Below are 16,873 nucleotides of genomic sequence, written 5' to 3'. Positions count from 1 at the left end.
AAATGCACAAATTACGAGACATACAATCTACCAAGATGTAATCATAAAAAATAGGAAATCTGAACATAACCAATGATATATAAGGAAACTAAATCCAATACAAAATCTCCCAACAATAACAACAAAATCCCTGGCTTCATGGGTGAAATCTGTCAAATATGTAAAGAAGAATTAACGCTAATCCTCAAACTCTTCCAAAAAATTGAATAGGAGTCAACACTCCCAAGCTCCTTTTACAAGGCCAGCAGTCCCCTGAAACCAAAGCCAGATGGGAACACTACAAGAAAAGAAAACTACAGGCCAAAAATCCATGATGAATACAGATGTAAAAATTCTCAACAAAATACTGGCAAACTGAATTCAACAGCACATTAGAAGGATCATACACCATGATCAACTACGATCTCTGGAAGGCAAGGATGGTTCAAAATATGCAAATTAATAAAATGAATAGAATGAAAGGCAAAAACCATATGATCATTTCAATAGATGCAGAAAAATTATTTGACACATATTCAACATCCTTTCACAATAAAAACTTTCAATAAAGTGGATACAGAGAATCATACCTCAATATAATAAAGGCTATGTGTGACAAGCCCAAAGTTTACATCATACTCCATGGTGAAAGGTTAAAAGCTTTCTAAGATTATCATACTCCATGGTGAAAGGTTAAAAGCTTTCTAAGATTAAGAACAAGAAAAGGGTGCCCACTGTCACTAATACTATTGAACAAAGTACCATACATCCAGGCCAGATAAATTAAGCAAGAAAAACAAATGAGATATAACTACACACTTATTAGAATTGCTTTTATCAAAAGACAAGAATTAAGTGTTGGCAAGTATATGGAGGAGCTACCCCACCTCCAAGGAGCGGCTGCTGCGGGGCGCAGGAGGGCCGAGAGGAGCTACTCCATGTTCAAGGTCAGGAGGGGTGGCTGTGAGAAGATACCCCTCATCCAAGGTAAGGAGCAGCGGCTGCGCTTTGCTGGAGCAGCTGTGAAGAGATACCCCACGTCCAAGGTAAGAGAAACCCAAGTAAGACGGTAGGTGTTGCGAGAGGGCATCAGAGGGCAGACACACTAAAACCATAATCACAGAAAACTAGCCAATCTGATCATAGGACCACAGTCTTGTCTAACTCAATGAAACTAAGCCATGCCGTGTGGGGCCACCCAAGACAGTCGGGTCATGGTGGAGAGGTCTGACAGAATGTGGTCCACTGGAGAAGGGAATGGCAAACCACTTCAGTATTCTTGCCTTGAGAACCCCATGAACAGTATGAGAAGGCAAAATGATAGGATACTAAAAGAGGAACTCCCCAGGTCGGTAGGTGCCCAATATGCTACTGGAGATCAGTGGAGAAATAACTCCAGAAAGAATGAAAGGATGGAGCCAAAGCAAAAACAATACCCAGTTGTGGATGGGACTGGTGATGGAAGCAAGGTCCAATGTTGTAAAGAGCAATATTGCATAGGAACCTGGAATGTTAGGTCCATGAATCAAGGCAAATTGGAAGTGGTCAAACAGGAGATGGCAAGAGTGAATGTCGACATTCTAGGAATCAGCGAACTAAAATGGACTGGAATGGGTGAATTTAACTCAGATGACCATTATATCTACTACTGTGGGCAGGAATCCCTTAGAAGAAATGGAGTAGCCATCATAGTCAACAAAAGAGTCCGAAATGCAGTACTTGGATGCAATCTCAAAAACGACAGAATGATCTCTGTTCGTTTCCAAGGCAAACCATTCAATATCACGGTAATCCAAGTCTATGCCCTGACCAGTAATGCTGAAGAAGCTGAAGTTGAATGGTTCTATGAAGACCTACAAGACCTTTTAGAACTAACACCACAAAAAAGATGTCCTTTTCATTATAGGGGACTGGAATGCAAAAGTAGGAAGTCAAGAAATACCTGGAGTAACAGGCAAATTTGGCCTTGGAGTACAGAATGAAGCAGGGCAAAGGCTAATAGAGTTTTGCCAAGAGAATGCACTGGTCATAGCAAACACCCTCTTCCAACAACACAAGAGACGACTCTACACATGGACATCACCAGATGGTCAACACCGAAATCAGATTGATTATATTCTTTGCAGCCAAAGATGGAGAAGCTCTATACAGTCAGCAAAAACAAGACCAGGAGCTGACTGTGGCTCAGATCATGAACTTCTTATTGCCAAATTCAGACTTAAACTGAAGAAGGTAGGGATAACCACTAGACCATTCAGGTATGACCTAAATCAAATCCCTTATGACTATACAGTGGAAGTGAGAAATAGATTTAAGGGACTAGATCTGATAGACAGAGAGCCTGATGAACTATGGACGGAGGTTTGTGACATTGTACAGGAGACAGGGATCAAGACCATTCCCATGGAAAAGAAATGCAAAAAGGCAAAATGGTTGTCTGAGGAGGCCTTACAAATAGCTGTGAAAAGAAGAGAAGCAAAAAGCAAAGGAGAAAAGGAAAGATATTCCCATTTGAATGCAGAGTTCCAAAGAATAGCCAGGAGAGATAAGAAAGCCTTCCTCAGCAATCAATGCAAAGAAATAGAGGAAAACAACAGAATGGGAAAGACTAGAGATCTCTTCAAGAAAATTAGAGATACCAAGGGAACATTTCACGCAAAGATGGGTTTGATAAAGGACAGAAATGGTATGGACCTAACAGAAGCAGAAGATATTAAGAAGAGGTGGCAAGAATACACAGAAGAATTGTACAAAAAACATCTTCACAACCCAGATAATCACAATGGTGCGATCACTCACCTAGAGCCAGACATGGTGGAATGTGAAGTCAAGTGGGCCTTAAAAAGCATCACTATGAACAAAGCTAGTGGATGTGAATGGAATTCCAGTTGAGCTATTTCAAATCCTGAAAGATGATGCTGTGAAAGTGCTGCACTCAATATGCCAGCAAATTTGGAAAACTCAGCAGTGGCCACAGGACTGAAAAGGTCTGTTTTCATTACAATCCCTAAGAAAGGCAATCCCAAAGAATGTTCAAACTACCGCACAATTGTACTCATCTCACACGCTAGTAAAGTAATGCTCAAAATTCTCCAAGCCAGGCTTCAGCAATACGTGAACCGAGAACTTCCAGATGTTCAAGCTGGTTTTAGAAAAGGCAGAGGAACCAGAGATCAAATTGCCAATATCCGCTGGATCATCGAAAAAGCAAGAGAGTTCCAGAAAAACATCTATTTCTGCTTTATTGACTACGCCAAAGCCTTTGACTGTGTGGATCACAATAAACTGTGGAAAATTCTGAAGGAGATGGGAATACCAGACCACCTGACCTGCCTCTTGAGAAACCTGTATGCAGGTCAGGAAGCAACAATTAGAACTGGACATGGGACAACAGACTGGTTCCAAATAGGAAAAGTACGTCAAGGCTGTATATTGTCACCCTGCTTATTTAACTTATATGCAGAGTACATCATGAGAAACGCTGGTCTGGAAGAAGCCCAAGCTGGAATCAAGATTGCTGGGAGAAATATCAATAACCTCAGATATGCAGATGACACCACCCTTATGGCAGAGAGTGAAGAGGAACTAAAAAGCCTCTTGATGAAAGTGAAAGAAGAGAGTGAAAAAGTTGGCTTAAAGCTCAACATTCAGAAAACTAAGATCATGGCATCTGGTCCCATCACCTCATGGGAAATAAATGGGGAGACAGTGGAAACAGTGTCAGACTTTACTTCTTTGGGCTCCAAAATCACTGCAGATGGTCACTGCAGCCATGAAATTAAAAGATGCTTACTCCTTGGAAGGAAAGTTATGACCAACCTAGATGGCACATTAAAAAGCAGAGACATTACTTTGCCAGCAAAGGTCCGTCTGGTCAAAGGCTATGGTTTTTCCAGTGGTCATGTATGGATGTGAGAGTTGGACTGTGAAGAAAGCTGAGTGCCGAAAAATTGATGCTTTTGAACTGTGGTGTTGGAGAAGACTCTTGAGAGTCCCTTGGACTGCAAGGAGATCCAGCCAGTCCATCCTGAAGGAGATAAGTCCTGGGTGTTCATTGGAAGGACTGATGCTGAAGCTGAAACTCCAATACTTTGGCCACCTCATGCGAAGATGTTGACTCATTGGAAAAGACCCTGATGCTTGGAGGGATTGTGGGCGGGAGGAGAAGGGGACGACAGAGGATGAGATGGCTGGATGGCATCACCGACTCGATGGGCATGAGTTTGAGTAGACTCCAGGGGTTTGTGATGGACAGGGAGGCCTGGCGTGCTGTGATTCATGGGGTCGCAAAGAGTCGGACACGACTGAGTGACTGAACTGAACTGAACTGAAGAATATGGAAAAAAAGAGAGCACAAGTACACTGTTTGTGATGATACAAATTGGTACCGCACTATGGAAAACATGTATGAAGTTTCCTCAAAAAAGTTAAAACTAGAACTACCACTTTGGGTTTTCCCTGATGGTACAGTGGTTAAGAATCTGCCTGCCTCAGTATAATATAGGAAGGGGACATGGGTTTCATCCCTGTCCGAGAAGATTCTGCATGTCCGAGAGCATCTACTGAGGTCTGTCCTCTAGAGCCTGTTCTCTGCAAAAAGGGAAGCGAGAAAGCATCACAATGAGAAGCCCGTGTACCACAAAGAAGAGTAACCCCTGCTCACTGCAACTAGAGAAAGCCCTGAGCGTAGCAATGAAGACCCAGCACAACCAAAAATATAAATAAATAAAGTTTTAAAAAAAGAACTACCACATGATTTAGTAATCCTACTTCTCAGTATATATTCAAAGGAAATGAAGTCACTATCTTCAGGAGATAACTGCACCCCTGATGTTCACTGCAGCATTGTTCACAAAAGTTAAGAGAAACCTACCTGTTGACAGGTTAATCAACAAAGAAAATGTGGTATGCAGATAAACAAAAAATTATTATTCAGCCATAAAAAGGAAGTTTTGTAATGTGCAACACTGGCAGACATTAAGGGCACTACACTAAGTGAAATAAATCAGACAGAGAAAGACAAATACTGTATGATCTCACTTACATGTGGAATCTAAAATAGCCAGCTTTACAGAAGCAGAGTAGAATGGGGGTTTCCAGGGGCTAGGAAAGGGGGAAATGAAATGGTTGGTTAATGTGTACATACTTCTAGTTTATATGAGAAATAAACTCTAGAAATCTAATGTACAGCATGATGACTATAGTTATCAATATTGTATATCTGAAAGTTGCTATGAGAGTAGATTTTAAATGTTTTCACTATAACTACAAAATTGTAATTACATGAGTGGGTGATAAGTGAAATAACTTTACTGTGGTAATCATTTAATTGACATATAAATTGTATAAGTTTGAGTTGTATGATGTGATGATTTGATACATAGATATCTATGTATCAAATCATCACATCATACATCTTAAACTTAATTTGTCAATTATCACAATAAATCTGGGGGGGGGGGCGAAGAACCTGGCAGTTCCTTACACACATAGTTGAAGTTTAACAAGTATCTGTTGAATTTTTTTTAATTAAAAAAATGAGATATCAAACCACAAAAAGATATGAAGGAGGAAACTTAAATGCATACTGCCAAGGAGTCAGTCTGAAAAGAATATTTATGTTATATAAAATTTTGGAAAGGCAACCCCTCATTCATAAAACTAGGATCATGGCAGTTGGTCCCATCACTTCATGGCAAATAGATGGGGAAACAATAGAAATAGTGAAATATTTTCTCTTCTTGGGCCCCCAAATCACTGTGGACGGTGACTGCAGCCGTGAAATTAAAAGATGCTTGCTCCTTGGAAGAAAAGCTATGACAAACCTAGACAGCATATTAAAAAGCAGAGACATCACTTTGCTGACAAAGTCCATATAGTCAAAGCTATGGTTTTTCCAGTAGTCATGTACGGATGTGAGAGTTGGACCATAAAGAAGGCTGAGCGCTGAAGAATGATGCTTTCAAACTGTGGTGTTGGATAAGACTCAAGAGTCCCTCAGACTGCAAGGAGATCAAACCAGTCAATCCTAAAGAAAATCAACCCTGAATATTCATTGGAAGGACTGATGCTGAAGCTGAAGCTCCAATACTTTGGCCACCTGATGCAAAGAGCCAACTCATTGGAAAAGACCCTGATGCTGGGAAAGACTGAAGGCAGGAGGAGAAGTGGGCAACAGAGGATGAGATGGTTGGATGGCACTCAGTGGACATGAGTTTGAGCAAGCTCCAGGAGATGGTGAAGGACAGGGAAGCCTGGCATGCTGCAGCCCATGGGGTCACAGAGAGTTGGACACGACTGAGCGACTGAACACAGAACACAGAAGGGTTGAAAGTTAAGAGGATTCAGGGAAAGATTAAAAGGAGTATTCAAAACAATATCTGAATATAAGGGTAGGACAGAAGACTCTTAGAAAGGAAAAAAAAAGAACAATTAGTGAGTATATGTCCTGTGTTACACTTTCTTTTTAAAAAAAGCTTGTTTTGACAAGTATGTGCCTGACTCTGTGATCCCATGGACTGTAGCTGGCCAGGCTCCTCTGTCCACGGTATTTGCCAGGCAAGAATACTGGAGTGGGTTGCCATCTCCCTCTCTACTTGACAAGTGTACTTTACTATTAATGCTAAATTTTGATGCTCTAATTAGGGATTATTTTTTTCCAAAACCAATTCAAAAATTCATGGTTGTAGTCTGGATCTCAAAGTAAAGTGCGTTCTCTTAATTTAGGACATATGACTGAGACTCCAGTTTATCTATTAGTTGTGTATCTAAATTATAGTAAAAGTAGCCAAGAAGGAAAATAAAAATAACTTATAAAATGCAAAGTATCAACATATAAAACAGATGGCAAGTGTGCTACTTCCCTCCATGATTACCTTTTAAGTATTCACAAAAGCCACATTAACATGCTGCTGCTGCTCAGTTGCTTCAGTTGTGTCTGACTCTTTGCAACCCTATGGACCGTAGCCCGCCAGGCTCCTCTGTCCATGGGATTCTCCAGCCAAGAATACTGGAATGGGTTGCCATTCCCTTCTCCAGGGGATCTTCCCAACCCAGGGATTGAACCTGCATCTCATGTTTCATATTTACCTTCAAAGATGTTTGTTTAAAAATCAATTTAATATTTGATTTGAAGAGCATAATAAAGAATTAGGAAGATAAGCTTAAATTTCTTAACTTTTATTTTTGTTCTGACACTGTGAAAGGGAGGATTTTACCCCAAGGCCGTAACAATTTTATATATCCATATAGCTGTATAGATATGTAGAATATGCTGTATATAAATATATGCTCACACTTACGATGGTTATAAATTTGGCACTCTTCAGACATTTAGTGCCTGAGCAAAATCCAATCACATGAAGAAGCAACATAGGTTGCTGACTTTATAAAGTGAATTCTTAGACTGGTTTGGTTTTTGGTATCTGCTATTGACTTTAGAAATAGCATATGGCTTCTAAAAGTGAAGAAAAGGCAGAGGAAAGATGAATATTTCTGTATGTGTAACTTTAACTTTTCCACAGATTTAAATTAAAATATCTCATTAAACTCAGCATAATAATGATGACGGGGCCACAGTTGACTTGTAAAATCAAAAACTACAACAAAAATACAAAGAAATACTTCCCTTAGATATCACAAGCTTATCTTAAAATATGCTCCTGTATATTGTTGTTGTTCAGTCACTCAGTCATGTCTGACTCTTTGCAACCCCATGGACTGCAGCACACCAGGTTTCCCTGTCCTTCACCATCTCCCAGAGTTGCTCAAACTCATGTCCATTGAGTTGGTGATGCCATCCAACCATCTCATCCTCTGTTGTCCCCTTCTCCTCCTGCCTTCTATCTTTCCCAGTTTCAGGGTCTCTTCTAATGTGCTGGCTCTTCACACCAGGTGGCCAAAGTACTGGAGCTTCAGTTTCAGCATCCGCCCTTCTGATGAATATATTCAGGATTGATTTCCTTTAGGATTGACTGGTTTGACTGTATATTGTACATAACTTTAAATTAGTGCCAATTTTATTTTTAATAAAACTTCTGATTTTCTAATGTTGAAATTCCAGTCCCAAAGAAGGGCAATGCCAAAGAATGTTCAAACTACCACACAATTGCACTCATTTCACATGCTAGCAAGGTAATGCTCAAAATCCTTCAAGCTAGGCTTCAACAGTATGTGAACCAAGAACTTCCAGATGTACAAGCTGGATTTAGAAAAGGCAGAAGAACCAGAGATCAAATTGCCAACATCCATTGGATCATAGAAAAAGCAAGGGAATTCCAGAAAAACATCTACTTCTGCTTCATTGACTATGCTAAAGCCTTTGACTGTGTGGATCACAACAAATTGTGGAAAATTCTTAAAGAGATGGGAATACCAGACCACCACCCTTACCTGCTTCCTGAGAAACCTGTATGCAGGTCAAGAAGCAACAGTTAGAACTAGACATGAAACAATGGACTGGTTCCAAATTGGGAAAGGAGTACGTCAAGGCTGTATATTGTCACCCTGCTTATTTAACCTATATGCAGAGTACATCATGCGAAATGCCAGGCTGGATGAATCACAAGCTGGAATCAAGATTGCCTGGAGAAATATCAACAACATCTGATATGCAGATAATACTAAGAGCAGAAGGCAAAGAGGAACTAAAGAGCCTCTTGCTGAGGGTGAAAGAGGAGACTGAAAAAGCTGGCTTAAAACTCAACATTCAAAGCAAGATCATGGCATCCAGTCCCATCACTTCATGGCAAATAAATGGGGAAACAATGAAAACAGTGACAGATTTTATTTTCATGGGCTCCAAAATCACTGCAGATGGTGACTGCAGCCATGAAATTAAGATGTTTACTCCTGGAAGAAAAGCTATGACCAACCTAGACAGCATATTAAAAAGCAGAGACAGCTCTTTCTTTGCCGCATCTACTGCGAGAATGAAGACCATTCTCAGCAATCAGACTGTCGACATCCCAGAAAAGGGACGGACAGTTATTGTGAAGGGCCCCAGAGGCACCCTGCGGAGGGACTTCAATCACATCAATGTAGAACTCAGTCTCCTTGGAAAGAAAAAGAAGAGGCTCCGTGTTGACAAATGGTGGGGAAACAGAAAGGAACTGGCCACTGTTCGCACAATCTGTAGTCACGTACAGAACATGATCAAGGGTGTTACACTGGGCTTCCGTTACAAGATGAGGTCGGTGTATGCCCACTTCCCCATCAACGTTGTTATTCAGGAGAATGGTTCTCTTGTGGAAATCCGAAATTTTTTGGGTGAAAAATACATACGCAGGGTTCGAATGAGGCCAGGGGTTGCCTGTTCAGTATCTCAAGCCCAGAAAGATGAGTTGATTCTTGAAGGAAATGACATTGAACTTGTGTCAAATTCAGCTGCTTTGATTCAGCAAGCCACCACAGTTAAAAACAAGGATATCAGAAAATTTTTGGATGGTATCTATGTTTCTGAAAAAGGAACAGTTCAGCAGGCTGATGAATAAGATCTCAGTGATCCTGCTGCAGAAACAAGATAGCAGATGGTTCTGTGGACTCAGTTGTGATATTTTAAAGAGACAATAAAAACTCTTGATTTGAAAAAATAAATAAATAAATAAAAAGCAGAGACATCACTTTGCCAACAAAGGTTTGTATAGTCAAAGCTATGGTTTTCCCAGTAGTCATGTACAGATGTGAGAGTTGGACCATAAAGAAGGCTGAGCATCGAAGAATTGATGCTTTTGAATTGGTGCTGGAGAAGACTCCTGAGACAGCAAGGAGATCAACCCAGTCAATCTTAAAGAAAATCACCCCTGATTATTCACTGAAGGATTGATAATGAAGCTCTAATACTTTGGCCACCTGATGCAAAGAGCCGACTCATTGAAAAAGACCCTGAAGCTGGTTGAAGGCAGGAGAAGGGGATGACAGAGGATGAGATGGTTGGATGGCATCATCAATGGACATGAGTTTAAGCAAATTCCGGGAGATAATGAAGGACAGGGAAGCCTAGCATGCTGCAGTCCATGCGGTCACAAAGAGTCAGACATGACTTAGCAACTGAACAACAAGAAATGTTGAAATAAAGCTACTCCACACAGCTTAAGCATCTCTAATTCACATTATAGCTACAGAAAATATATTACTTTATTCTGACAAGGCAAAGAAAACATCAGTTGTGTGGGTTAGATGATTCTTTTTTAAGAAATTATTTATTTTTGGCTGTGCTGGGTCTTCATTGCTGCATGGACTTTTCTCTAGTTGCAGTGCTCGGGCTTCTCATTGCAGTGTTTTCTCCTGTTGCAGAGCATGGGTTCTAGAGCTCCCAGGCTCTAGAGCACAGGCTCAATAGTTGTGGCACACAGGCTTAGTTGCTCCATGGCATGTGGGATCTTCCCAGATCAGGGATTGAACCCGTGTCTCCTGCATTGGCAGGCAGATTCTTTACCACTGAGCCACCAGGGAAGCCCTAAAGTATTATTCTTATCTGCATTATCATGGAGGATAAGGAAGCCGTTAGATAGGGTTGGTTATGAAAACTAATGAAACAAGCATATTTATAAACACTTCAATAATCTGTAGATTTTGCCCTTTTAAACACTCCAATGCATAGCTCAATTTCTACCTCTTCTTGACATTCTATAGTTCCTATGATCCACTTATAATGTAGTTGCAAAGCATCAAAGATCTTTAGCAGTACTTTCCCTCTTAAGTCACTTTGCTTAAAACTAACCTAAAAGGGCCCATATTTCTTTCACTTATTATAATTCTGAAAAATATTTCTTGAGTGTATGTGTCAATAAAAAATAAAAGATTAATGTGTTTTCTAAGCATTTGATTGGAAATTTTCAAAACCTGTGTATGCACCCAGATTTTAACTTAACAAAATGTGGAGAATTTTGATTGACATATTTAAAAATTTAGACAGAACTGATACTTATGCATACTCCCAGTTGTTTCTGGGAGCATTCGTTCTTTGTTTCACAATTTGATATACTCATGGGAAAAATTTCCTAGTCCTTCCTGTATTCATATTTAGATTTGTTGATTTAGACTTCTTTGAGATTTTGAATAAAAAGTCTTGTTGTTTGTATATAATTTTTTAATATAACTTTTTGTTTCAGTATGCTAGGTGTAGCTATAAAATAACTACAATGTCTGCCATTTAGAAATCAAATGGAACCAGCTTCTCTTTAAAAAACTCTCTTTACTATTTTTAAAAATGTAGTATAAAAATAAAGCTAGACATATACACATTATAGTAAAACAAGTTAATATTCCTCCTCATTGCAAAGATAAAAATCTTAAGTGAAAATAGAATGTTATGTCAATTAAAAAAAAACATTTCCAAGCAAGCCAGTTTACTAACTGATATTTCATACATATCTTTGTTAAAACCTTTAAAAATGGGTAAGAGAAACTAGAAAACCTTAGAACTTTGACATACATCTGAAAAGACGGCAAACTCATTTTGAAACAAAATCCTTTCTTGACAATTGAGCATATTGAACTAAGAATTTTCAGGGGAAAAAAATTCCAGGTATTCAGGTTTAAGAGAAACAGATAAGTTAAAGGAAAGCAGATAAGCAGAGCATTACATCCAACACAGAGACTGAATCTGAAATGGACTTAGGACTGAAAAACAAAAGTGAGATAAGCAAGAATATGTGAGCAAGACTGATCAGTTTACCTTTGTCCTCACATCAAACTGTGGTATATTGTGGGTATATATATTTGACGAGAATGAAAGCTTAGCAAGTTGGGGCATGAAAACTCTTAATGGCCAACATGAAGTTTCTGTGTCCAGAACAGAGATTGTTGTTGTTGTTCGGTCACTAAGTCATGTCCAACTCTTAAACTGAAATATATACATGTTTTTTAATTATATGCTTTCACTGCACTTTTCTATTATCAAGTAGAGAGTCAGTCTTGTCAATTCTGCATTCTAATTGACTTAGCATAATATTTTCAGTCTCTGCTCTAGGGGAATAAATAAAAGCCTCTATAATCCAATCCAAGTAAAATAATATAGCCAGTGAAGTCAATGTTGATTTTTTTCTTTGAATTTTTAATTAAAATAAAAGTAGTTATAATGTAATGTTTTATCAATCTATTAAAACATGAGATTGAAAAAGAAACATTAATTTGAATTGAAACTACATTTCCATAAAAGAAAAACACTGAAATCAGGCTTTTAATTATCCTCTGCCAAGAATATTTGCCTTGTCTAATAGTTTACAAGTAAATAGATATGTCACTATTTTGCTTTGGCCCAGATTATATAAATAAAGCTAACCTGCTTGATGTTAAATAAAAAGATTGTCAGACCATCTCCCTACAGCAATAAGAGTCCTTTTTCAATGCCTCATTGGTTATGTGAAAGTACAAGGTATGTATATATGATTAAATAACAAATATAGTCAAGAAAAATAACAAGATAATTTTTTAAAAGTCTAAATTCCTAAAAAATGATAACGTCCCTAATTTTCACTTCTGCTTTATGATGTGACTTAGAGAATACAATTTCTTTGGTATTCATCTTATAAAAACTAAACATAAGTATAAATAGGAAAGGCACTATGAGTTCCTTTTAAAGAGTGGACCGCACAAACATAAATCTTTTTTTCAAAATGATTTGATTGGTATATAATTACCTCTGTGCTAATATTGTGATATTGAGTTGAAGTTGCCCCACACTTGAGCTTGAGTTTTGCCACCAATTGCTCAAATTCTTTTACTTCACTGAAGCGAAAAGCTGTTTTTCCTTTGACGCTAATGATGACAGATTTGCTGGAATCATTTGTCTTATCTATAGCTAAGACCTGGGGGATGAAAACATAAGTGAATCACTTTTTTTCTCATTTTCGACAAGGTCAGGCAAAATGGCTTACTTATTATTACTTGTTTTTTGTGGCAACAAGTTTTGGTCTGTTGTAGGACTTAGTAAGGAGTAGACTTTGGGTACTAGTAGTATCACTGATACAAGCAATCTAAGCGCAAGTTATTTCACTTCTTAAGGAAAAGGTTAACTAATACGTAACCTTTAAAAATGACAAATGTAAAAATTCAACGCTGCAATATTGACAACTGATTTTTGACTTATAGAAAAGCTATCAATTCTATTCTTTCTGACCATGTATATGTATCAAATGTGATAGTGTAAGTTTTGGTATTCATGTCATAAATGTCTGAGTAATTATACTCCATGTTGCATCATTCCAAACCCTTATGTTGTATATAAGCTTTTAGTTGTTTTCATTTTCAGTAAGACCTATAAGTTTCTTATCCTAGTACTCTTATCCTTAGGAATGGTACTCTTATCCTGGAGAATAATATGGAACTTAAAAAAGATTATTTAAAAATTACTAAAAAGATGCTGCACATTGTTTTTAATAATTTACAAAATTAAAGGGTATTTTACTCTTTGAATGATAACATTTTTGAACTAAAAACTGATATGCAACTAAACTTACTTTACCTCTCGTAATGGAATGATTACACTACACAGATTGCCATCCTGGCTAGCAAAGCAGATATAGTTTTCCGAGATGCACATTTTTCCATGAGTGTTGAAGTGGCTGAATGGTACCCATAAGAAACATTCATGTACTTCTTTCAAAGTCTCTTCTTTGGGCAGCCTAAAAAAAGCATTAAATTGCTCACTGTGGGCTCGGTTTTCCAGACCTCTATAGGAAAGAAAAAGAGAAGAGGCTCAAATGATGCCCTCTAAAGTGTACCCATGTCTACACTGATTAAGTGCACTGCAAAACTGAACGATTAAACACTACATGCTACATTCTTCAACAAATTATGGAATGGAAGAAACACATTGATTCCTAACTAATTTGTTTGTTCTCTTTTCCAGTTTTGTATTATTAGTAGATTCCAATGCACAACAGTTAGAGATGACGTAGGTCTTCAAACCATCTGTTAAAGGGTGATTTGCTAGGAGACTACTCTATTATTATATTCATATGTGAATATGGCTAAAACCAATCTTGGAAGACAATAATTTTTACACCTGGTTATCAGGAAAATCAAGAGAGTTACCCAGTTCAAACAAAACGATGAAAATTTACAGCATCAAAATTTAGATGGGAAGATTAGTACATAAAAATAACATTAAAATCAAATGAAGCAAAAATATAAATGAATGTTTAAAAAATTCAAAGTAGAGACACAATAAAACAACATTGCTTGCACAGTTTTTGGCACAGGATGGGTGTCAATAAATACAGATGTCTTGTTAACTGACACATAAATATATAAATAAAAAACAATTGCTTAAAATAGCACAATTTTTCTTGAGGCACTAAACACTTGTGCTAAGCAGCAAAGCCATCTGGGGTAGTGAGTAAATTATGCAAGTTCTAACTCTAAGCCAAAAAAGTTAAAACTAAATTTATCCTTCCAGCATATACTGTTTGAATATGTGGCAGTTCACCATGTCTTTAAAAAATAATTCTGATAAATATGAACAGAAAATCACAATTTTTACCTCACTTAAATTGCAATTTGGTGGGTTTTTCCACTATTATTGAAAAACATAAGATCTTTTTATATGAATGAAAAGATGTCTGTGATTTATTATTTTAAGGGGGGAAGTAGTCTGTAGCATAATATGTGATGTTTAATCCCATTCATGCTTTTAGCAAATATTTTTTAATTCATGCATTAAAAGGCCTGGAAGGATATACACTGAATTTAGCTACTATAATACATATTTGTAGAAACAATAAACCAAAGCAATAGATATTCCATTTTATTTTAAAAATGTCACTTGGAGACGAAGACTAAATAATCTATTTTTTTTTAATGTACTAGGGAAAAGGATGCCAACAAAGGTCCGTCTAGTCAAGGCTATGGTTTTTCCAGTGGTCATGTATGGATGTGAGAGCTGGACTGTGAAGAAAGCTGAGTGCCGAAAAATTGATGCTTTTGAACTGTGGTGTTAGAGAAGACTCTTGAGAGTCCCTTGGACTGCAAGGAGATCCAACCAGTCCATCCTGAAGGAGATAAGTCCTGGGTGTTCATTGGAAGGATTGATGCTGAAGCTGAAACTCCAATACTTTGGCCACCTCATGAGAAGAGTTGACTCATTGGAAAAGACCCTGATGCTTGGAGGGATTGGGGGCAGGAGGAGAAGGGGACGACAGAGGATGAGATGGCTGGATGGTATCACCGACTTGATGGACATGAGTTTGAGTAAACTCCGGGAGTTGGTGATGGAAAGGGAGGCCTGGCGTGCTGCAATTCATGGGTTCACAGAGTCGGACACGACTGACTGACTGAACTGAACTGACTGAGGGAAAAGGATTTAGATATATATGATTTTCAACGCGTGTGCTCATTCACTTCAGTCGTGTCCGATTCTTTGTCACCCGATGGACTACCAGCCCACCATGCTCCTCTGTCCATGGGATTTTCCCAGCAAGAATACTGGAGTGGGTTGCTATTTCCTCCTCCAGGGGATCTTCCAGCCCAGGGATCAAACCCACATCTCCTGCATTGAAGGTAGATTCTTTACTGCTGAGTATGCAGGGGGCGCCCTAATTTTCAATAGGTTCTTTTAAAAATGCACATAGCCAAAAATGAATCTACTATACCTCATTTAAATACAGACTTGGTAATGAATAACTCATTGATAAGTGGGCTTTTAGGATATTTTAAGGGAAATAAAATAGCTAAAATGTTTATGCTTAGGGTGGACAATCACAACAACCTATATAAACAAATGCTTCACCATAACATAACATAAATTATACTCTTAATCCTTATAGAGTTCTACTGATAAATCATGCACACTGGGACCTAATTTTGATAGTAAGGTGTAAAACAAATTCACCTTGCTGATCTATTTCCAGAAAAATAAGAAGGCTCACAAAGGGAACCCTATGTCTACAAATTTTAGGAATGGTTTAAGAATAGGCAAGAGGAACAACTGTACCCAGGTGAGGGCTATGTAACAATCACACAGCATCCAGGTTTTGGTCTATCCACAGGACTGCAGCTTAGTTTCCTCTTATTTACACTTTCCCATACAGTCTATACCCTCATCCTTCTTGCCAGAAGTGGTTCTCACTAGCTATTTCTGGATCCTCTCCTCTTTGGCACACTCATTTCAGTCAACTGTTCTGAGTGTTGAACAGGATGAAAGGGCTCCAGTTGGTTTCAGCAAACCAAATACAGTGGCAAACAACTCTAAGACAGATACTTCTGATGCAACTACTAATAATGGTTACTATTTATCTAGTGCTTTATATTTTACAAAGTGCTTTCACATGTTATATTGCTCATTCCTCACAAGTGCTCTCTGAGGTACAAATGACAAATGAAAAAACTGAGGTCCTGAGAGGTTACAACTTTTCCCAGGGTTGCTCTAATCTTATTCTAAAGCTCATGTTCCATTGATTCTACTGACTTATCCTTATACTAAAAAGTGAAACTCTCAGGGGGAGAGGGTTGGGAGAGGGGAAAATTGGGAGTTTGGGATTAGTAGATGCAAGCTATTACATATAGGATGGATAAACAAGGTCTTACTGTATAGCACAGAGAACTATATTCAATATCCTATGATAAACCATAAAGAAAAGAATATGAAAAAGGATATATGTATAGCCAACTGAGTCACCTTCTATATAGCAGAAATTAACACAACATTGTAAATCAACTATATGTCAATAAAATTTTGTAAACAAAGAAAAAATGAAACTACCTATAAAATGTGTTTAAAAATAAACAATACATTTAACAATTTCAGCCTTAAATTTATCTAGGCTACTCCTCAGACTAACCATGCACACAAAAACTTCTATGTTTCTAAAAGCACTCCAGAGCAAATCCTACTGAGATCTTAAGAAATAATTTTCAAATCTAACTTCTATTACTTCTTAACATTAAATTTCTC

The 16,873-nt window shown here is 38.0% G+C and overlaps 1 protein-coding gene and 1 pseudogene across 2 annotated transcripts in view; one reads left to right on the top strand and one right to left on the bottom strand.

The window, feature by feature from the left end:
• The window catches only part of TBC1D8B (TBC1 domain family member 8B), an 83,614-nt gene that overhangs the window by 43,622 nt on the left and 23,119 nt on the right, over positions 1-16,873 (bottom strand). Inside the window, exons 6-7 of one of the 2 annotated variants that reach the window (XM_020877937.2) lie at positions 13,445-13,652; positions 12,621-12,788 (exon numbers count right to left, since the gene is read on the bottom strand). In XM_020877937.2, coding sequence (XP_020733596.1) covers positions 12,621-12,788; positions 13,445-13,652 — 376 coding nt within the window. The remainder of the gene's footprint in view (positions 1-12,620; positions 12,789-13,444; positions 13,653-16,873) is intronic. The other variant, XM_070462209.1, reaches the window with a different exon arrangement.
• On the top strand, positions 8,910-9,587 carry LOC110127619 (large ribosomal subunit protein uL6 pseudogene; annotated as a pseudogene).

The sequence above is a fragment of the Odocoileus virginianus genome, unplaced genomic scaffold, assembly GCF_023699985.2.
Source record: "Odocoileus virginianus isolate 20LAN1187 ecotype Illinois unplaced genomic scaffold, Ovbor_1.2 Unplaced_Scaffold_1, whole genome shotgun sequence".
NCBI lineage: Eukaryota > Metazoa > Chordata > Mammalia > Artiodactyla > Cervidae > Odocoileus > Odocoileus virginianus.
The sequence above is the reverse complement of the archived record's forward strand: the minus strand, read 5'-3'. Positions and strand labels throughout refer to the sequence as shown.